We start from the raw sequence: 22,081 nt of genomic DNA on the forward strand, positions 1-22,081 counted from the left end.
AACCATTAGAGAAAGTGCAGACAAAATTGTTACACTTGAACTGCAGGGGGTTTCCAAGGGAAAGTAATAGGAGAGAACTTCAAGTTCCACTCTAGGAGATGTCACCAGTCTGTCCAAAACTCCTCAGAGCAGAGAGCAGTAAGAGTTTAAAACTGCCCCTACGCGTGAAAGGACACACAGTTCTGTACCTTCTCAAATTCTGGTTGATGGCTCAGATAAAATCAGCTTACAGCAATGTATTACCAAGTGTCAGTGTTAGTAATCATCTTTGGACATGTTCTTCACCCGCCCCACTTCTGAGGTGACAACAAAAATCTCAGAACCTAACTCTCAGGCTTGTATATTGGGATTCAAGACCTACATACCTGACTTGTACCTCCATCATCTTCTGGCAGGTATTTATTGACTTCAACAGACTGCAAATGCCATTAACAGAGAGGCAGTTTTGACTGAGACTAAGAAAGATAAAAAAGGCAGTTAGCTGGTCACACAGGACTGTCCTAGCGGAAGTGGTCATCAGTGTGCTGCGTGCTTGAACCCATTTCACTTCAGAAGTGGCACGGTGGAAAACACACAGGACCACTGCTCCTGAGGAAGGGGTTTTAATGAAAGGGCACTTCAGCACTTCAGATGCATTTAGACCAGTTTCCGTGCGTGATGCTCTGAGCAAGTGACCAACTTCAGCCTGAACAGTCTCATGGGCTGAGTCTCATCCTTCCTTAAGAGTGCTCAGAGCTGCTTCTGTAGCACAGGTCTGGGTGAGGCCTTTGCCTCCTGGATCCCTGCTCAGCATCTCTGTACGGTCCTTGCCAGGCTCAAGAAGAGAGGGCAATTTGGTTTTGTACAAGGCAACACTTACTCCAGCTGCTTTGAAATTGATATCCAAGGGAGGTTTTCCAGCAGGCGACCGCAGCCTTCATCTCCAAGCTTGTTACCTGATAAACTGAGGCATTTTCCAGTTAGTTAGTTAGTTTCCATTAGTGGCGACTGTTTTGAACAGTATAAACAACAAAGCACTCAAAATCTGCTTGCTTTCCTTTTCCTACAATTGTTTTTTTGCCTGGACTGTTCTTCTGTCCCAGATCAATCTTACCTGCCTATCTTTGCATGCAACTTCAGACAAAGAGTTTTATCCCTAGGACAACGTGATTCATGCTTTAACCCCCAAACCATTTTACTTTAGAAAACCTAAGTGGGAGTACAAAAAAGAAACCAAATGAGTGTTTACTGTCCTCCTGGAAGGAAGAAAGGAAGGAAGGAAACACTGGATGACAAAGATCTCCAGGTCCCAATTCAAATCAGTGAGCTAGAAAACTGCGATTTGAGGTGTAGCTAAATTCAAGACACAGTCAGGACTGAACTGTCTTGCAACAGATACTCCTGTGTTTTCCAGGGCAGACAGGCTAGAAGGAGAGCTTTACAGCCAAATCCAGGTGGCCTCATATATAGGCAAATAAGGAAAGGTAGAGATGATACTCATTGCAATGTGCAGGTTATGAAGTGGACCTATTGCCTTCCTCCTCTCACTTCTCCCAACAGAGCTGGATGGTTTTAGAAGACAAAAGGGACAACTCAAAAGCAATCTGTGTCCCTTCACTGGCTCAGAGGATTTGCTGGAGGAGCTGTGCCTCTGGGACAGCTCCATACGGCCTCCAGCGCGCAGCACTGCTTCGTTAGCAGGGTCTGCTCTGTAACCGACATCTCTGGTTACAGTCTCAGGGAGCCAGAGGCTGCAGCATTCATCTCCTGCTGAACCTCACCAAAAATCCCTAACCAGGATCCCACCAGACATAACAGAGTGCTGGGACCCTCCTTGGGGTCAGGCCCCATGTCTCAGTGCCCTCTACATGTAACATCCCCTGCTTCCCGCCTTCGGGCAGCCGCTCAACAGGAAGGAAAGGAGGCACTTACTCCACTTCGGAGAGACAGGGACAGCTCTGGAGAATGGCAACGATCTCCTTTGCATGTTGGGAAGACAGGCTGCGATCTTGCAAGCTGCGAACAGGAAGGATAATGAGCAGTGAGGAGACAGTGGGGTCCAGGCATTTCTGGTGTCCCTCTCCAAATGAGGGCACACAGAAGCAGCACCAAGAGAGGGAGGTTTTACTCTCTCTCTGCCACACAATCCTGGGCATATCACTCTGTCTCTCTGTAGCCGGTGCTGCAAAAGGAGTGCAGAGGGGTGCACTTGCAGAGTGCTGTGCAAGTGCAACGCCTTGTGTCAGAGCCACCTGGCACTGCCATCCACGAGAAGGGGATGGATGTAATTGTTCCTGTTGTGCAGAGTAGTGAGAGAAAGAGAAGGAGGTAAGGGAGGGCCTTTTCCCAGCTTTAACGCGCTCAGATAACACGCCTGAGTTCTCCTCCTTTGAGAAAGCCACTACTCTCTTCTGGAGCCCAGGCAAGAAAGAACACTATATGGCTCATGCCTTTGGTAGCTATAAGAACATATGGCAAGATGGGCATTATCAAGGGAACTCTGCCTCTCTAGGGCTGTAGAGCCCAACACACAAGAAATAAAGCCACTGGCTGGGCCAGATCCAGATTTCTATTGTTATTTTATTTACTAATTCAGGTTTATTTCAGACTTTTCGTATGTGGTAATATCCTCTGTCCTTAAGGACCAACACAGCTGCTATTCTTGTCCTTCTGTAGTACCCGTCATCTGCAAATCACATTCACCAGCAGGAATTTCAATGCCTTCTCTTACCATAACTTCACAAATCTAGTTGGAGTTACATGTTCCTTATTCTCGTCACACCTCAAATCCAAAGATCTGCAAACAAGCAAAATATTTGGCCTTTAATATGCCTTCACAAAATATCTGACAACTTGGGCGTTGGTTAGTATTTTCTGGAAGAAACCACAAGGTCTGTGTTCTGTCCAACCTTTCCATGCAAGGTTAAGTGATTTTCAAGAGCCAGAAGACCTCCATCAGGAGATGGGAGCACAGAGGGTGTCCACACAGGATTTCACTGTCTATTTGAATCAACTTGATAACTGAGCCCCAATTCAAAGGCACTACTAAGATGCAGGGCGTTTTGCCTTCACGTGGGCTTGTGCCACCACAGGAAGGGATAAACATAAACCTGCGCCAGGCTGCCTACAACAGCACAAGATGACTGTTCAGGCATCTGAATAGGAGCAGTTTTGAGCTGACTCAGGGCCAAGCTGAGCCAGTTTACACATACATGCAAAATACTGTGAGGTCCCTCGAGGACTGCACAACACAGGGTAAAGTGAATTCCCTATCAGGGAACAAGAGATTGTTTTGTAGATTCTTAATTAAGGTCAACCCTTCCCTCAAAAGTATGCACAAGCAGGGAGAACACAGGAGCCAGCCAGAGAAGGAGCAAAGTTTTTTCCTTCATTTATCCTCACGTTCAACTGTTTTTCAGCAGGTTTGCAACAGAAGCACAGCACTTCAAGCTTACCCAGGCACTAAGGTGCTGCCTTTGTGGAACTGGCTGGTAGGTCTGTGCAAAGACCAGCTATTTTGGTTACCTGTCTCTTTGCTCAGGTGGACCCAGCTCTGCCAGATGCAAGGGCAGAGGAAACCAGTTCTGTTGCTGGAGTGGGTTACAGTGACACCAAGCTGACGGTTTGAATCGGCATAACTCTGAATATAGCACAACCCCAAGTGCAGTTTCTCACCTTGGAACTTTCCCAGACAGGCCAGAAAAATATATAATCACGGTGTCCTTCCTGAAAAAGAGATCCAAGCCAATGTTAAGGCACAGGTGGAAGGATGCCATTTCTTTAGTAGAGGTGCTCAGGAAGGACCAAAGCTGTTGCCTGGATGCTAAAGCGAGCCTTGACATCTGCCATGCTAGCACATCGCCACAGGCGAGCAATCCAGCAGCCATGCGGCTAGAGGGCAGCAGGACACCCCGCACGTTGAACTGGGGCTGCAGTACAGACAAGACAGTAACACGGTTAAGAAGATTGGGCTGAGATTTTTTTTTTTTTTTTTTTTGCAAGACCAGCAGTTTCTTGGAAAGAGGTTCAGTAGAAACTCCATTCCAGCAAGAAAAATGAGAAAAAGCTGTATGCAATTTGACCTCCCTTGAGTTACAGCAGGGATTAATTTGGCCTGCTTACAACGTAAGACAACCATGAGAGCTAGGATTTAAAAATTCTACCCTTTCTCTGTCATCCTGGAGCTATGAAAACACCAAAACCTGTAATTTAAAGGAACATAGAGCTAGAGCTACTTAAATCCACACCTTTTCAGTAAACTTAGCTGATTTATAGCAAATTTATGCTAGCTAGTAAAGAATTTCCTGGTTGATATATTGCAGAGTTTAAAAGCAAGTTTAAATTCTGTTATATAAGAAGAAATATTACACCCTGCAAATCAATTTACAGACCAAGAATAAAATGACCTATTAAAAAAATACAAAGAGAAAGTCCATAATATGATGAACTCAAATTTTGTTTCAAACAGAAAACAAAAAGGATTAAAATTAATTTTTGTTGACTTCGATTAGCCAACAATTAAGCTGTAAAACAGTGTCCATTTTAAAGTCAGCATCTAAAGAGACAACATATTTGCTTTTGTAACAGCTCTCACGCATTGATACCTGACACACAGTTCAGTAGCATTTTGACACGCGATGACTTCCTTTGCCAAAAGGAGAACAGCATTCAAGGAAAGATCGTTGTTGCTCAGACTGTGAACATGAGGAAGAACACAACCTCAGCTGCTAGACCCAACAGCATGCTCTTTTGTTACACAAATGCCCTCTGCTCTGCACCCAAACACCCTGAAGCACTCATTCTTTTAGTTAGGGGATTTCTCCAAAACGTCAGTATTTTGCATTTAGGACCCAACAAAAGCACTATCAGATCATAGTTCTTTTCTGCAAGCTATAGCTCCCATGAACTTAGAATGAGAGACAGTTCCTCGGTGTGCAACAGAAGAATCATTAACATTTTTTGGGTTAGGTAAGGAATGTACTTTATACCTGTATGATTACACAACTGACCCACAGTGCAGTTAAACTCTTGCTATAACAAATCCAAATTAAGTATGGCATATTAAAGTAGTGTGGTCTAAACCCTCACATTTAAAACATCCCCGAAGACACAATACTAGCAACCTCTGAGGAATTATTCTTTAATTGCATGTTTATTCTATTTCATTACTTGTTGAACCTCATTAAATATGAAACATAAGGTCTTGCTTCTACAAATTCTCTGCTTGTTCTCAGGGCCACAGTGCACCGTTCCTGTGAGCCTCAAAGGAATCACCCATGACAACACCACTGTATGTGTGTAATAGAAATGCGTGAAGGAATGACACTTACAAATTGCACTGGCTTCCTACCTTTTCCGTATGATAAGCTGCTTCCCTGGGGACAGGCTGGCATTTCCCACAAGCTGTTATCCGGTGTGCCCAGGAGAGCAGAGGAGCAGATACATTCCCCCTTTCCTCCCTCTTTCTGCCATGCTTTTAAACACTTCTAATCATACTGCAAAGCCAGTAGTTAATTCCTGGATGGGATCCAGCGATAACTGCAGGTATTTTGGATTCACCTGCTTGCACGTTGGGGTATGGGGAAGACCTTTACAGGCAGAGTCACTCCCTCTGAACTGGGGTAGGCAGGCAGTGCTGGGGCTTTGACTTCCTGCAGGGGCAGCACAGCTTTGTGGCCATCCCTCTCCTGTAACGCAAACTACACTGAGACTCCAACGCTTGCAGCAGCTCTGCTCTGCCTGCTGCTGCTTAAACTGCCCCTGCTAGCTTTTCAAAGGCTTTAAATCCTTTCACAAATCAGGCTGGTTCTCTCCACCTAAAAAGACACAGATCCATGTTGGGAGTTTTCCTAGCCGTCAGTCCCTCTCATTCAGCACTGTGCTGTTACAGCAGTGTTAGAAGGAGGAGTAGAGGAGGAGAGGGCTAACAAAAAGTCTGGGAAGACAGGATGGAGTCATCCTCTCTTATGCAGAGGTGAGGCATCTCAATCTGAGCCCGACCAAGGGGGAGAGGCAGAAGAGGAAAAAGTCATGCCAGGCACCAAGTTGAGCACATGCATTGTAATTCCTCGAGAGGTGTTAGTGGTGCCAGGACTCCCTTGAGATTATTTTAAAACAAACACGTGGGTAAGAACTGTGAGGCTGAGTCTATTTCAAACTGAGCCAGGCCTCCAGCACAGCCCTGCTTGCACTTAAATGTCTGTGCCTCAGCTTAGTGCCCCACATGTCCCCCACTGGCATCTCTAAGAGCGAGTGTCACCCCTTACAGAGACATCCAGCAGCTCTGCCCTGATGAGGATTTAAATTCTCTCTGGTGCTATGCTTGGCTTCGTAGTGGCTAGCATTTTTAATAGTTTAAGCCATTTTTACTCACTCTATTTTCTTCAGCTTTTCCATTCTGGAAAACAGGTCCATCACCCTCTTCACCTCCAGATCCCGTATCCGATTGTCCTGCAAGCTGCACACAGATTCATTCTCACTAGTACCCCAGGCCCCCAAGGAATGAGCAGTTGATTTGAGGGTCATTGCCACAACACACTCACTTTATTTCCTCAAGCTGGAGGCACTGTGATGAAGCCTGGACCAAGTCAGTCATCCCCTCAGCTGTGATGCTTCCGCCTGTCAACCTGGAAAAAGAAAGAATCATTCCAACCAAGCAGAGGGAGGACTAGCATCCCGTGCAGCGCCTGGCAAGCCTGTCTCAGATGTGTGCCTGTGCCGCACTCCCAGCATACCAACAGAGAAGGAGGTGGCCTGACTCTGCCACCTGCAACCAACTTTATACTCCTTTTCAATCAGGGCAATGCAATACTCCTCTGATACCAGCATAAAACAAGAGCCACACATATCCGTGCTGCTCTGCACAGCACTGCGTTACTCTCTATACAGTGCTGCACAGAGCAGATCAGCCTTGAGTGAGCCAATGTAATTAAACTGCAAGATAGAAACAGAGGACAGACAGAAAGAGAGAAGGCTCTGACCTTAGAAGCAAAGACTTACTCTAGTTTCTTCAGGCTCCCCATTCCTCGTAAGCTCTTTGAAAGAGCAGCAGCAAAGTCATCGCCACATCTCCTGCTACGAAAGCTAAAACATGAAGAAAAGGGAAAAAACATAAACACACCAAAACCCAAAATAAGTTAGCCCACAGAGCAGGTTAAAACACAATTTAAAAAAAAGCATTGAATTTCTTTCTTAACAGCCATTGTATCACACCCTTTTTTGCAGCATCTTTATCTTTCCAAACGTCTGTTTAAAAAAAAAAACCAAACACATTAAACTTGCACATCAACTGCAAATACCTCAAGAGACGGCTTCTGCCTTTTGGTACAGTGACACCATGTGTGAGTGCTGCCACAGATGAAGAGTCAGCCCTATTGCATGTCCCACCAGAGTCAGGACCCTGGAGACAAGGGAGGCCACACAGGGGCAAACCAAACTCATACAAACAGAGAGTGTCTAACAGCTCCCGTGTGATGAGCTGCTGAGTTACGAGAGGGTTGATTTCAGGCCAGATACTTTAAATTTGGGTGGTAGAGTAGCCAGCGTTGTCCAAAATATAAAAGACATAAGATTTTTACAGAAAGTACCTCTTTTATAGAAGGAACTGGTGGTGTTGGGAAAAAAAAAACCAAAACAGACAAACAGGTAAGCTTTCAGGCACACAAGCTCTCCTTTGAATCAGTTGCAGTATGTACTGATTACGGGACGTACTGGGACAAAGCACCCTGGGTTGCATGTCTCCCACAGCGTGTTTGGGGGCCGTAAGAGCAGAAACCCACCTATGGCCCTGTTGCCCTAAGTGCCTCTGCCACCCTCCCCTAAACCAGAGGGAGTCAGGAATAAGCTGCAGAGGTGCAGTGGCATGACAGACGTGACCCACGGTCATTAGGAACATGACTGAGGCGATGCTGCTTCTTTAGCCAGGTTCTGTACAAGCAACATGCAGCTGAAATGCTTGGGGTCCCACTGCCCTTTGCCCACCCTTCCAAGAGACAGTACTCGGAGTACTAGTATCCTGTGGACCATAAAAGAAAGCAGGCATGGACTTGAGTGTGTATGAGCTGAGGAAGAACCCCCCAAAATCCCCTGTTCTCCTAATGCAAGGGAACAGCCCAACCATCCTCGGGCATCTGCCTAATCTGCTCTTTAAAAGCAGAGGACTCAGTGCACTGCCCTGTGCCTGCATTAGCAACTTAGAGTTAGGATGTATCACCAAAAAGCTTTTCTAACAGTAAATTATATGGTATTCCTATTCTTCTTAATGGAGGCAGAGAACAATCGATTATTGTCCTTTTTACAATGATATCAATATCCAGGAATAGCAGTTTTCACGTCTCTGTTTCTGCTCCTCTGCTTCACAGCAGAAAACATCATTCCCTTCAGGTCAAGGTAATTCTCACCCTGGCTGCTCCCCGTCTTCTCCACATTGGCAAACTCTACACATATTCCTCTAAGTCATTCACAGAAATACAGAACGAGACCTGTTCCACAACAGGATCCCAAGAGATCCTCCTTGAAAAGTCCTTCCAGCATTACAGCAAAGCACTGACAGACAGCACCTGAGAGTGTAGTTGTCACCTCCTGTTCATCTGGTTTATGGCGATTTCACTTAGATCACAACGTTCTCATTTGCTTTGTATTGTCAAGAAATGCCTATCATTTTCTCTCTTATCTACTACACTAACTACCCTGTTGTTTGATTGTTTTAATCAAAACAAAGAACCATACAAAAAATACAGCCAGAATGGATTTATCACCTTAATATCCTTCAATCACTCATAAATTCGTTACTTCATAAATGTCTTCAGTATCAAAGTTATGCTGTTCAGATCAAAGTTTCTCACATCTTCTTTCTCTCCCCTCTAAAACAAATCCTAGGCTTGCCCTTCCAGCCCCTTAGCCTTTCTCTCCACCCACCAGCTCATAGCTCTCAGTGTGTTTACCTCAAGCGCTCTACATTTTTACAGCCGGCCAGAATCTCCAAACAGTCATTGTCCATGGGACATCCTGCAAAATCCAAATGAGCCAAATCGTGGCCCGAGTTTATGACAAAAACCAAAGCTGACATGTCCAGAGGTGTCAGTCTAAAGTTTTTAAACTCGTATTTGAAATTCAGCAGGCTCCCAATATGCTGGGTTACTTCGAGGTCTTGCGTTTCAAATGTGCAATGGCAGAGCTCAATGACCTTAGGCCCTGTCAGATGAGTGGCTGCCAGTTTCTTGAGAGACAGCAGGATTGCCTCCTGCTTATCCTGCACCCAAGCTTCATCTTGTTCAGCTAGCAGCATGAGAAACGTCCTACATTCTTTTGACGACAAGCCTGAGAGAAAGATGTGAAAACTCTCCATGAACTCGGTCTTCGCCTCATTCTTTAAAGTCCACTTTGACTTCAAAGAGAACTTCTTCTTCAGGTAGTTCTTGTCCACCTTCTTACTTACCATAAGACACAGTGCTGCAAAAAACTCCTGCAAGCTCAAGTGCACAAAGGCATAGCCAGCCTCTGGGCAAGTGCCACTCGTCTTCACCTCAAAGACAGTCAGCAATCCATGTAAGGAAGCAAATTCCTTCACGTGCTCTGGAATATCACCAACATAAAATACAAGCTTCTTATCTTCCAGGCCTTTCAGTGCAAGATCACACAGACCCAAAATGGCCTTCCTGTTACAGTTCAGCTGAGTCTCCTCGCCACCTGCGTGCTCTCCCTGCTGTTTGTTTATGAAGATGAGAAGCATTTTGATATAAAACTGTGTCATGGTCTGAGGAAGCTCCACACTCATCTGATGTTTAAGGAGCAAATACTCCAAACAGATGCACACAACATAACACAGAGCAGGGATGAGGCACATGCTGAGGAGCTTGGTGTTGTTCTTCAGGTGAGCAATGGCTTGTTCTTTGAATGAATGCTGATGAAAATAGTGGCTGACGTATTCCTCAACCTTCTCATGGTCAAATCCCCAAATTTCTGCTAGCAGATCTACTGTGTTTAATAAGAAGTCAGGTAGTCTCTTAGGCCGGCTGGTGACCAACACTGTGCAACCAGGCAGGAGTTTCCCATGACAGAGGTCTAAAAAGAGCTCAGATATGGACATACGGGAGGTAAGAGTTGGGCCTCCCTTAGAAGAGGCTGACATGTCCATGTTAGCTGCAAACTCATCCAGCCCATCAAAGATGATCAGCGTACGCCAGGCATTTTCCAGGAGGTACTGGAACACTGCATCAGGGCTGTCTTCTGGCTGAAGGAACAGGTCAAACAAAAGCTCCTTCAGAGTCAATTTTCTTTTTAATAAATTCAGCTGCCGAAACTCAAACAGGAAAGTGAAGAGAAACTGAGGTAGGACACCTTCTGCCCATTTCTGACAAATCCTGTGCATTAGCATGGTCTTGCCTGTACCTGGTTTACCAAACAAGAAGATCACCTTCGTCGTGCCCGATGGGACCACACTACAAAACAGATCTGACACTTTCACGGCTGTATCCACACATTCTTCTGCTTCAGGAGCACCTGCCACATCCTCTCGGGGTTTATCCGTTCTCTCTTTTAAGCGGGAGGCTTTGCTCTGCCGAATGACAAGGTTGACAAAGGCTTGGTTGAAGGCCAGTGGCTGCGTTTGATCCTGTGCTGCTGCTCCTGCTGCTCTCCTGCTTCCGTATCTCTGGCGGATAGAATCAATGAGGAGATGCCGGTACTTTTCAGGTGAATCTGAGAGAGAAGACAACAGAGTGAGTACGAGGGTGAAAAAGTTAGTTCTGAGCTGTGACAGATCCAAAATACTACCACTTATAGACAGAGAAACAATGGCCCTGATCAGAGGCTGCTCCACAGAGCTAGGTAGAGATGACAAATTTTGAACACATGAAAATAACTCAGAATTTTTCCTGTTTTTGCACAGGGGGCGAAGAAGAAGAAAATTCAGGGAAAAGGTGAAACAGCTTTATATAAAAACTAAATCTTATTATCTCTTTAGGATGAGAATTAGGTATTGGTGTATTATGCATATAATTCCCTGTTCACTAGCTCCCTGTTCCCCCATGCTGGCCTTGTGCCACGCTTGCTCAGCTATCTGCACCTTGGAACAGACATAGCTTTTGCTTTGAGAATTTGAGATCCCTGATGGTATCAGCATCTCTTTGTTGAAGAGAGAACAGTGGCGACAAGTAAGGGCGTTCAGCACCTTCTGAAAAACCCTATCCTCGCTGCTGTTAAGTTTGCTGAGTTTTGTCAAAGGACAAGATCCGGCCTCCTGGGAGCACCTCCTCAAGAACCTTCCTGTACGCAAACTCTCAGCCAAAAACTAGCTCCAGCCCAGCTGCAGCTGCCAACTTTGCTATGCTCCCTGTGTTCTCCCACCAGACAGTGGGCGGCACTGGACCGTAAGGATTGCAAGGCTAAAAGCAGAGGTAGAAAAGGGTAAAGAAGGGCACAAGATGAAGGAAAGGATGTGGACACTGGTGTTATACAGCCTGCAGGTCTGCTCAGGCTACCCAGACTTCCCTGGAATTACTCTGGCTTGACTTTGTCATCACTCACCTATTCAGTTATTTCTCTACTTTAGAGTGAGCTGAAATCATATGAGTTTTTAATGTGCTAGAGAAACTGTGGAGCTTTTAGTGGGTTTTAAATTGTCAGTATGTCTCCTGATTTGGTTAAAAAAAAGCAAACAAATACAGGGATGACCTACAACTGAATCACACTTTAAGGGAGTTCTTAGCCTATGCCATCTGCATCCCTTCTGCTCAGGTAGATTTAATATATCTCTGAAATGGAAACGGATGTTTCTTGTTATTTGCCAGGTCCCATTGTCTGTATATTTTATAACCTGTTGCATTAAGAGTTTATGCAGCTACGAAACAAAAGTTTCCCTCAATGCGGGAGGTTGATTTCTTCGGTGTTTCTGCAAAGAAGTTAAATAGGTCCTTCCTCAGAGGAAAGCACACCATCGCTCTGCTTCTGGAACATCTACATACCTAGTCGTTGCTGCTTAACATCCTTATCACTCACAGAGGTGCTGCGACGGCGACGTTGAGCTAACCCTGAAAATTGAAAAGTCAGAAACATGTCAAAAAAGCATTCTGAATGGCAGCTTATTAAAGCCGGGCAAGACTCTCTAGCAAAGCATTTGGGGAGCTGAAGAGGCAAAATCAGAGGACAAAACTATTTGCAAATTCAGGCTGAGTTTACAGAACCACTTTTGCAAATGTTGACGTAAAAGCAGAGGTGCATCTAGCCACAAAAAGACAGCTTGGGCTGGTCCTCATGAGGCTAATCCATCCTCTTGTCCCACCCCGAATACGCTATAGCTCTCAGGAGTGACCAAGGGGTCTGGGCTGTTTTAAAGACCTTCAGTAATGGAGCTCCCTGAACTTTTCCAGGCAATTCACTCCAACATTTCAGTTTATTTACAGAGATTTTCCTAGTCGATAACATCAGTCTTGCCTGCTACAGTGTGATCTGCTACCTCCCTGTTCTATCCACTTGAGTGTTTTTGCAGTGAAGTCAAGCAGGTCCTTCCTCTTCCCTGGGACACATGATCAGCTACAAGGATTCAACATTTATCTAATACTGGAACATGACTTTGCACTTCACAGAGCTGTTAATATCCAAATATTACCATTCTCAGCGAACAGCAGCTGGGACATCAGAAATAGGGACGTACAAGCTGCTGGTGGAAGCCTGGCTTTGAAAATCTTTGCAGGAAACAACATGAATTTTAAAAGGCATGTTTTGCAAGAAATGTGTTAGGTTTAGCAAACGATGCTCAGATCCTTTTGCTCAATCCCCTCGTTTGCTTAGAAGCACAGTGCTAAGTAGTGCCAGAACGTTAGCAGAAAAACTATCATAACAGCCCATCGAAAAGCATCCTAGGAAATGACCCTACTGGCAGCACAGCTGCTGGAAGGCAAAAAAAAAAAGAGGTACGTGCAATTCTGAGTTTGGAGGAACATACAGAAGTAGAGAGGGTATTAAAGGCTACAGACAGTCTAATCAAAGACTTACACCACAAGCACTGCAAAGTTACATAGGGCATGGAGGAAGTGGTTCTGAGCATATGAAAGAAGCCTGGCAGATGTGAGACACAAATAAACGAAACAGCAGTACCACATATCCCAGCTACACACTGTAGCAAAGCCCACAGCCCAATTCCTTTCAATTGTTCTCCACTCCTCCTCAGGATTTAAGTCCACCCAAAGCAGGATAAGCCCATGTGATGGACCTGAAAGAAAGCAGGAGCAGGAAATATCAATGACTAGACATATCTCAGCTCCACAGAAAGTTCTTCGTTGTGAGCGAAGCCAGCTGCCAGGTCAGCCTCCGCAAGCTCAGCTGGCCAGGGAGCACTGGGTGAAGGAGCTACATACACTGCTGTGAAAAGCTGCCTTGCATTTTCCGAGACTGACCACAACCACCTCACTGGTGAGACTTTTTGTAGGTTGGGCGATGCATCTGCCTTCCTTTGAACACAGGAACTGCTCGGTTACCCTGGGGAACAGGGCAGGCAACAGCTATTTCTGTTCAGCTCACAGATTCCCAGGGCTGTTTATGGTGATTAATTCCCTGTTTGTTTGTGGTGCGCTCTCAGATGGAGAGAATGGGCAGAGCTGAGAGGGGCACAAGTCTTTCTTAACTGGTCCTAGTAACTTTCAGCACTATTTTCAAATTTCTATTCCAGCAGCAACTGGCGAGATGGACCACGTACTCACTAGGGCAGCACAGCAGCTAGCAGCAGCAGTCTGTCTGCAGAACAGAAAGGTCACTTTTGTTTTCAAGATCTAAAAACTGCATGTGACACACAAGATACAGTATTTGCTGTGCCGTGACTCAGAATCAGTCTCTGAGTGAAAAGCAGAGGCAAAAGTGTCTCTGTGACCATAGGAACAGCTGGAACTGCAAAAGGTAGGTTGGGAACTACGACTTAAAATGGGTAACACCAGCAGAGATGGGCAAGGCAGGGAGTGCTCACTGCTCAGGGAGCGCAGTGCTAAGAGCTTGCCTCTGTCTGACCAGGAGCAGGGAATGCAAACAGCAGATGCAAACACACAAGTTACAAGGTACAGAGGGAACTGGCAAAACTCAGCAAGAACCAGAGCCAGCTCTGCAAAAAGCTCCTGTTGCTGTGAGTGTGAGCCTTAGCCAGTCCCCAAATTCACACAGCAGGAAAAACATGAAGAGCAGCTTTTCCTTCAAATCATCTGTTTTCACCAGTGGGCAATCCAGCACCAATCCACTCCCTGCCACCTCCATTAAGCACCTCTACAGGACAGAAGGCCTGCACTTTGCTCTCTGCACTGCCAGGGTCCCGGCTTACTGACTCCTCTACGCTGCAGCCTGCGGAACACAAGGCTTCATTTCCTGCTGCTTCGTTTTCCCCCAGCACACATTTCAGGAGGACATAGCAAACTGATGGCAGCTTTCTGTGATAATCTGGATTCCTTTTGCCGCCAACCTCCACTGTTTATCCTCTCACCAAGCCGGATGCCAGAATCACACCCTTTCTCTCTCTTTCTGCTGTGAGACTCTTCGCATGGGGAGGACATGGGCTGGTGTTTCATTTTCTGGAAACTTGAGTATCTGGTGACTGAGGAGGCAACTCAGAATTTAGCAGCTTGCAGTTATTCCAGCAGCTGTTACGTGAGGGCCTAGGGACATCGCTCAGTGGTGGCACATACCTTCAGTATTTTCACATTGCCCCAAAGGCTTCTGGCAGACATCGGGGTGATGGATGCTGCTGCAAAGTGCCAGGGGAAGAGGAGGGATCTTGAAAATAATTCCCTCATTTCATGATCTGCCCTGAGTAGGAAGGCCTCAGTCCCAAATTCACCCCTGAAGAAAGCCCTAGAACTACTACTAACCATTCTTTTAAGCTCTGATGCTGACAACCCTGGAATGTGTTCTGCTGGATCAACTCCTGAATAGTCTTTCTGCTCTTCCTTTAAAAGCCAAACCAACTTCCTCCACCTACCAGTGAACCAACCACAATAAAAGCGCAAAAAGAGGGGATTTTGCAGAGTGGGTGGGAGATTCCCTTGGCTAGAGAAGCTAAAATAAGCAAGTTCCTTAGCAGAGTCAGGGCCAACAAGGCTTTTCTGAAATTCAAGGAGAGAAAACGAAACAGGGGAGGTTCATCTGGAAAGCACCAAGAACTGAAAAACCAAACCTGAAGTTGCAGTGGCTTCCCCACACCTTGCCAGTGCTGCGGCCAATACGTGGGACGTTTGTAGCCCTGCCCAGCCCACGGGCAAAGATGATAAACTCCAAGAGCATAGCACCCCAGGGTCTGTTCCAGCCTTACCTTTTGGCACAGACGACTGGGCGCTCTCATCTGTGCATGCCTCTTGTTTCTGGCTTAAGTTACCTAAAGGAGTTGGATTGGAAATGAAATACGGTTACTGCGAGCGTCCTGCTCTTGAAATCTGGGGTGCTGCTGGCCAAAGTCAAAGGGCAAGCAGCTCGCAACACACACACAGTGGTACAAACCAAGACTCAGTATAAGGGCTGAGGCAGCACAGCCAGGTTTCAGGCTCCTCATCTGATCTCTTCCTTTCAGATCGCTCTAAAATAAAGTTAACCTCTGCTTTCAAGGGAGGAATAAACAACTTTTCTCTATGATACATACAAACTCAGAGCGTGGGCAGCTTTAGCTGATCTAAAACCACATCGCAGCCAAAAAGGGAAGCACTACCCTTCCCCGTTCCTGCAGAGGAGGAGTTTCTGTGATGAAACCGTTGGCAGAGTCAGTTAGCAGCCAAGTCAAGGGCCTTTTCTGACTCATTGCATGGCTTAAGCTGCCACAAACCCCACTCAGCACAGCCAGCCCCACAGACAATATCCAGAGAGCTTCAGACGGAGATCCTGCTCAGGCCAAACAGGAGTTCGCATACCACCAGGACTCTTCTGTTCAAGTAAACTCGTGCCTGAAAGCATCACTCTCCAAAATCAGATGGGAAGCCTTCATACATTAATGCCTCTCACTGTGATTTCCAGCATTTCCCAGCTGGGAGTGCAGGCCAGTACTCTGGTATTTCTAGCTCTAGCATCAGCACGAAGCAACAAAGAACAAGGCTCCAAATGGGCACACGTGCTGTGCCACGGCCTCACACAAAATCCATTCAACAGCTCAAATATCCTGACTCTTGCCCTGTGTGCCATGTAAAGCAAAGTAAGACAGTTCTGGTGCTGGAAGACTCAATCCCGCTATTTCTCCACTACTCATCCCAAGCACTGCTTGGGCTGCCCCTCAGGTTGGGTTTAGCCCGCATCAGTTCTCCAGTCTCGCTCACCATGCAGACAGAAACTCTTTTCCCTAGGAGTCACTTCAGCTAAGGCAATCTAATGGTTAATCTTGCGTAACCTAAGACTGCTTCGCTACTCTAAAGTGTGGTCCCATGCCGTCCTCCTCCAAGTCACCAACTCCTGCCCTTGGGACAGCCCCTGCAACCACACAGCTACGCAGAGGGTCAGGGTTACCTGAAAGCCACCCCGAGAGCAAAACCAAAAGCAATTCATCTTCAGAAGGATCAATGATGCTAAACTGTTAATACTACAGTTAAACCACCATAAGCCAACTCTGAAACCTTGAGAGACATCTTCTTTTGTGATATGCCACAGCATTAAAAGGCTGAAATCTGTTTTGGCTTCAGTCCCGAGAGAAAGTCCCCATCAGTCCTCGCTCCCTGTTGCTTGTCTGGCCTTTCCCCGTTTCACCTCTGCAAAAGTAACTGCTGCTGCAGTTGGTTATCAAAGGCTGCATCCATCCAGCTGATGCAAGCAACGACAAGTTTCTACATGCAGGATATGAAAGACAGTGCTGCTGAGGACTCATCGTGTAAGACTTCCTGCGAAGTATGATGTTAACAGAAAAGAATTAATAACCAGATAAAGTAACCCAGTAAGGGAGAGGTGCAGCTTAGCTGGTGCCACAGGCTTTCATAAAGGAGAGCGTGTGCACACTGTGTGTACAGTCTACAACGTAACACATAGTGTATTGACTGTACTCTTTACGGATCACATAATTTTCTCTAAAGCCACTGCCTCCAACTGCTAATGAGAGACATGGGGAAGTGGTTTTCTTGTGGTGTGAGTATTTTAAGACTGCAGTATTTCTTGCCTTTCTAGATCACAAAAATAAAAAATAGCAATTGAAAATCCATAGAACAAAAAGATAGTATTTTTTTCTTCTTCAAATAAATCTATCAAAAAATTTCATCTCAGCTTTATTGGAGAGGGGGTGCACAATTTTAATTGTTTTTGGCTGTTTATGTCTGATTTTTTTTACCTCAACTTACATTTCTAAGCCAAAAGTTCTGCTTCCAAGAAAAAAATACCACAACAAATTTCAGCAGTTTCAAAACCCTCCTTCAAGAAATCCAGAAGAGAAAACTTGGCAAAATAAACTTCCTCACCAAGAAATACGGACTGAAGCTAAATTTTCTGATTAAGAAAATCATTGCCATCGAGAAACTCCTGAGCTACTATTGCATCAATATTTTCTCTCTCACGGCTATCGTGACACTCTCCACTCTCACAAAAAGCAATTGGGAATCCCTACAGCACAGCACACCTTTTTCCCCACATTTCAAATAGACTTAATGTCTCAAGAACATTATTTTCTCTCTGGGCAAAATGACTTTGCCCTGGGGGACACTTCCAATTTGGGAATCCAGATGATACGACCACGCAGATTCCCACAGGGTCCACAGAACCCTCCATCCTCAAATCAGGCCAATTCTTATTGAAAGAGTAAAGAAAGTGCCGACCAACACCAGCAAGGTGTAGCAGCGGTGAAAAAGCACATCTGAAAATGTGAACTATTGCTGTTTGCTGGCAATAACTGTTTTTGGAGGGACTGATCTCCTCCAGAGATTACAGTGAAAAACAGACAGGGTGAACCAGAAGGAAAGTCAGGTCATTTTTTAAACCAAGCAGCTTGGTTAAAAAGGCTTGTAGCTGCCTGGACACCACAGAGGGGACTGCCACCTCTCACTGACGAGGCACTGACCGCGCAAGCAAGGGCACTGGTGGTCTCACTGCCTAGACTGGTCTGTTGGCTATGGGGGGCCAAGGCATTGGCTGCGTTTGGAGACAGTCAGAGGAAGCTGGCCTGATCTCCATTACCTTCTCCCGCAGAACTTATGAGCAGTATCTCCAGATGCATGGGGAGGTCGCACTCCATGCAGAGGTACTGTGCAAACTGTTTCCAGGTGGCAGGGCCAGCCTTCTCCAGCAGGTCAAGGAGCGCCGAGACTTTTTCTTTGTGGTCGGCAATGCCATCCAGGCCGCTCAGGGCCACCCCTGGGAGGAAGCGCCGGGAGGTCATGAGCAGCCAGTCGGGACGGTGACTGAGGAACTCCACTAGCTGGGGGCGGGCGCTTGCTATGGCTGCTTCCAGGTCGAGATCATCATTCTGAAATGGGGGCTAGAAGGATGAAACCAGAAAGGGTAGCAATGGGCATAGGAGCGAGAGATATTCACCCACACAGCCCTGCTGTCGAGCAGCCAGCACAGCCCTTGATGACTTGATCTGCTTTTCTACCCCTTGGTCTAACCCAGAATTTCTCATCTGCCTTACTTTCACAGTGTCATGTGGCAAATCCCAGCCCAGCCATGACATGGTGCAAGGACTGCAGTGCTTGTCTGCACAGTTCCTAATGCAGCGGTACTGCAAGGGACAGGAACAAACAACAGGAGTCAGTCTTTCTGGCATCAGCCAGGGAGAAGCTCTGTTGATGTCTGTATCGCTGCAGTGGCCATCTGCCAAATATAACATCTCAGGCATCTTTCACATGCAGCAGGACTCCTGGGGAGGCATGGGACTCTAAGAGCAAGATATTTCCTTGCACAAAGGGCTCAGGCAGCTCTTCTTGCTGCTCGTTTTGTGGGGATGAACAACTCATTTCTGCTTTGGTGACAATGTCATCCTCCACTTCCACTTCCTTCCCACAGCAAAGCCATGCACATATGGTCTCCTACCTGCATTGTTGTGTCGTCAGCCTCCTTTCAGCTGTCAAGTGCAAAGGTGGCTTCTGCTCCATACCCTGATGAAGAACTGATCTGCTAGCGGCAGCATTTCAGCACACAGTGACACCCCAACGCATGGTGCATATATGCAGTTGCCTCACTCGGTGCAGATGCCTAGGGATAATAACAACAGAGCAGGATGTAGATATGAAAGGGCATGGGCAATTACACGGGTCACAGATCTAGAAGCTCTGCCTTTGATCACAGGGTCAGCTGTGGAGCTTTTAATCTCTAGGTAGCAACCTCAACTCAAACCAACAGTGACTACAAAGTTTGGATATTTGAGGATCTGCTACTGGTGTGATGAAAATGCAGGACTGAGCCTTGTGCCCTAAGATCCAAGTGAAGACAGGCTTTACAGGAACACTTCAAGGGAATCACAGCTTTCCTGGTGTCGCTGCCTGACTTGAGCTGGTCTTCTATGCCAACCTGCTGCTCTTAGCTCCTCCATGGAAGCTGATGCAAAAGAAGCAGCAGCTTGCTCGAGTCAGGCAGTCAGTCACACCAGAAAAGCTGTGAAAAGCTGATCCTCTGAGGCTATGCAGCTCTCGCAAAAGAGTTTCAGCTGCAGGGGGCTGAAAACGCCACCAGTGCCAGTGCCAGCCCCCTCACCTCTCAGCAGGGATGGCAAAGGGAAGTTTCTCCCCACACTGCAGCTGGCGCTGGCTGGTGTCCAACCACTCCTACCACAGGGAAAGGGACAAGGAAAGCGATTACCATCCTGCACGCCTCCAAACATCCTGCAGCAAGGCCCCAGCCCAGGCTACGGCAGCATCAGGACCCTACTATCTCCAGCAGACTGCTGCCTACACTGACGTTGAAAGCCAGCTCCAACTACAACTACCATCACCATGTTTGCAGAAAGGCTGAGAAATAGAAATGACAGGGAGCAGCCTCCATGCTCCACACCCCCACCAACTACCTGTCTTGCATCTAGAGGGGACAGTTCTTCCAGGTCCAAGACTGCTGCACTGTGTGTGGTGTGGGAAAAATTCCCACAGTTGCTGTAACACCCGAGTTTACGTGGGGTGGGGACGGGACAGTGACCAACCTAGTTCAGCAAAAAGCCGGTAACGCTGTTGAGTGGAAGCATCCCGTTGGGTAGAATCGTTTCATCCCCTAACAAGGCTGGGTGCGCGCAGTGCCGTTCCCCAGTAGCTGCCATTTTTGGAGCAAACACCTTCCCAACCCAACAGCAGCAGCCACCCCACCACCACCAGGGTGGAGGGACGGGGCAGTCGTGCTGCGGAGCCCACCTGCCCTACTGCTCAGCCCTCACTCCCCAGACATGCTCTCCTCCGCACTGACCGTTCAGGTATCTACAGTAAAAGTAAGCTACAGGCCTTCAGGCTTTTTATTTTTGCCATCTTCTTGACCTGGCCAAGGAGGAAAGTGGGAGATTTCTATGGAGCTGAGGGAAGAACTCAAAACAGAAGTGGAAGACAGAAGGACGCTCTGATGGAAAGAGCCAAGACCTTCCCATCTGAGCAGAGACAACTCCTAATTCATCAGAAAGTTGTGCTTGTGCTGAACTGACCTCACAGCAGAGCCATGCCACTCCCTGGGCCATACTGCATGGAGAGAACATCACCTCCCCACATCACTGCTGGCCATAGCATGCACCCAGAAGCTGAAGACAAAACAAAAAGCAGGCGCCAGGTTGGAGCACTGGAGGTAAAATTGCTCAAGACATTTGTCCCGCTCATGTTTCAGAGGATACCCCTTCCCCCATAACCCAGCACCACTCTCTGCCCTCTCTGTACTGCCTCTTCAAACAGCCCTGGATGTTTTGAGACTGAGTCAAATTAATGCAGCAAAGGGATGTGACCTGAGTGCTACAGCAGAGAACTGGATGGAAAGGACCTAATCAGTCTTTTCTGTTCCTGGGCTCTGAAAGCCAAGCAGACATCTCATAAGAGCAAAGCTGGTATGCTCTTTCACTAATCTCTGACTCTTCAGGTCAAAACCACGTCAAAGTTGGTTATTATGTAGCATCACCATATACTGTTATAATACAGTATCTCTGCAAGAAAGACTTTTCCCAGGTTCCCATTCCAGATCACGCTTTCAGGATGCGTTACATAAAAAGTGAGGCAGCTCTGGGATCCATCAAAATGTGGGTAAACCCCCCAGTTTGTAAAAATTCTCTAATGTCTCTCATTCACTATTCTAACAAGAACAACAAAAACGTTCCTAGTGAAATACTAAGAAAATTGGGCTTAACCAGGATTAGTCTTCTCCACAGGCTATTTCCATGATGCCAAAAACTGAAACTCTGAACCTTACCAGAAAGGACTCTGCAAGTTTTCATTCAAAATGTTTTACTATGAAATTTATTTTATAACATCAATTGTACAAATAAAGAATGCTAATAGTTACACGTGCAGTAAGAACAAAGGAAACAATGTTTCAATTAACTGGAAAGCTTAAAAGAAAACATTTAAGCATTTCAAATTTAAACAAACTGCAAACTAAGAGGGCTTCCTGCAAAACAAACTGCATTTCCCAATAGCCTCATCAGTCAACCTTTAGGGACTTTTATTTTACGTTTCTCCAGCCAAAACCCAGAAATCTGTAGACAGGAATGCCCTGACTTTACTCCCCTGATGACCAAGAACTACCTACTCAATAAGACTGTATTAAATAAATAAAAAATCCGACCTTAATGCCAATGAAGACTGAAGGCCATTCAGGCTCAGACTAGACTCATACGAATTAATGAAAGATTCATATTCAAGAACAAAACAACACTGAAAAGTTAGACGAAAGCTCAGGCGATACTGCACAGCTCCTATACTACTACTGCTCTGCTAAATAAGACCATCGGAAACGACCCACAGTAAATTGCCTCTAAGCTCGAAACAAAGCACAAAATCCACCCAAGAAGAGCCAGAAAACTTTTGTGCCTTGACCCTTTCCCAAGCCCTTCAAATGCAGAAACACCATTAAAACACATTGCAAAAATACACCTCACCTCCCCTCCCCAACTTGGCATTCACGCCATTCCCAGCCACGAAAAATAAAACCGAAATGTGAAGCTCGCTGTTGCAAATCTACCAATTTCTGGCATGCTCTGAGAAGCACGTGCTAC

General features: G+C 46.3%; 1 protein-coding gene across 1 annotated transcript in view; it reads right to left on the minus strand.

Moving 5' to 3' along the window:
• NLRC5 (NLR family CARD domain containing 5) overlaps positions 1–20,558 on the minus strand; it is a 47,997-nt gene extending 27,439 nt beyond the window's left edge. Inside the window, 15 exon segments of the mRNA XM_050903730.1 lie at positions 366–455; positions 860–943; positions 1,912–1,995; positions 2,711–2,776; positions 3,655–3,705; positions 4,584–4,673; positions 6,353–6,436; positions 6,522–6,605; positions 6,979–7,062; positions 8,922–10,677; positions 11,943–12,008; positions 15,266–15,328; positions 18,088–18,388; positions 18,943–19,104; positions 20,528–20,558. Coding sequence (XP_050759687.1) covers positions 366–455; positions 860–943; positions 1,912–1,995; positions 2,711–2,776; positions 3,655–3,705; positions 4,584–4,673; positions 6,353–6,436; positions 6,522–6,605; positions 6,979–7,062; positions 8,922–10,677; positions 11,943–12,008; positions 15,266–15,328; positions 18,088–18,388; positions 18,943–18,948 — 2,909 coding nt within the window. The 5' untranslated portion in view covers positions 18,949–19,104; positions 20,528–20,558.
• Positions 20,559–22,081: the final 1,523 nt, after the last annotated feature.

Source organism: Gymnogyps californianus, chromosome 12 (genome assembly GCF_018139145.2).
Source record: "Gymnogyps californianus isolate 813 chromosome 12, ASM1813914v2, whole genome shotgun sequence".
Taxonomy (NCBI): Eukaryota; Metazoa; Chordata; class Aves; order Accipitriformes; family Cathartidae; genus Gymnogyps; species Gymnogyps californianus.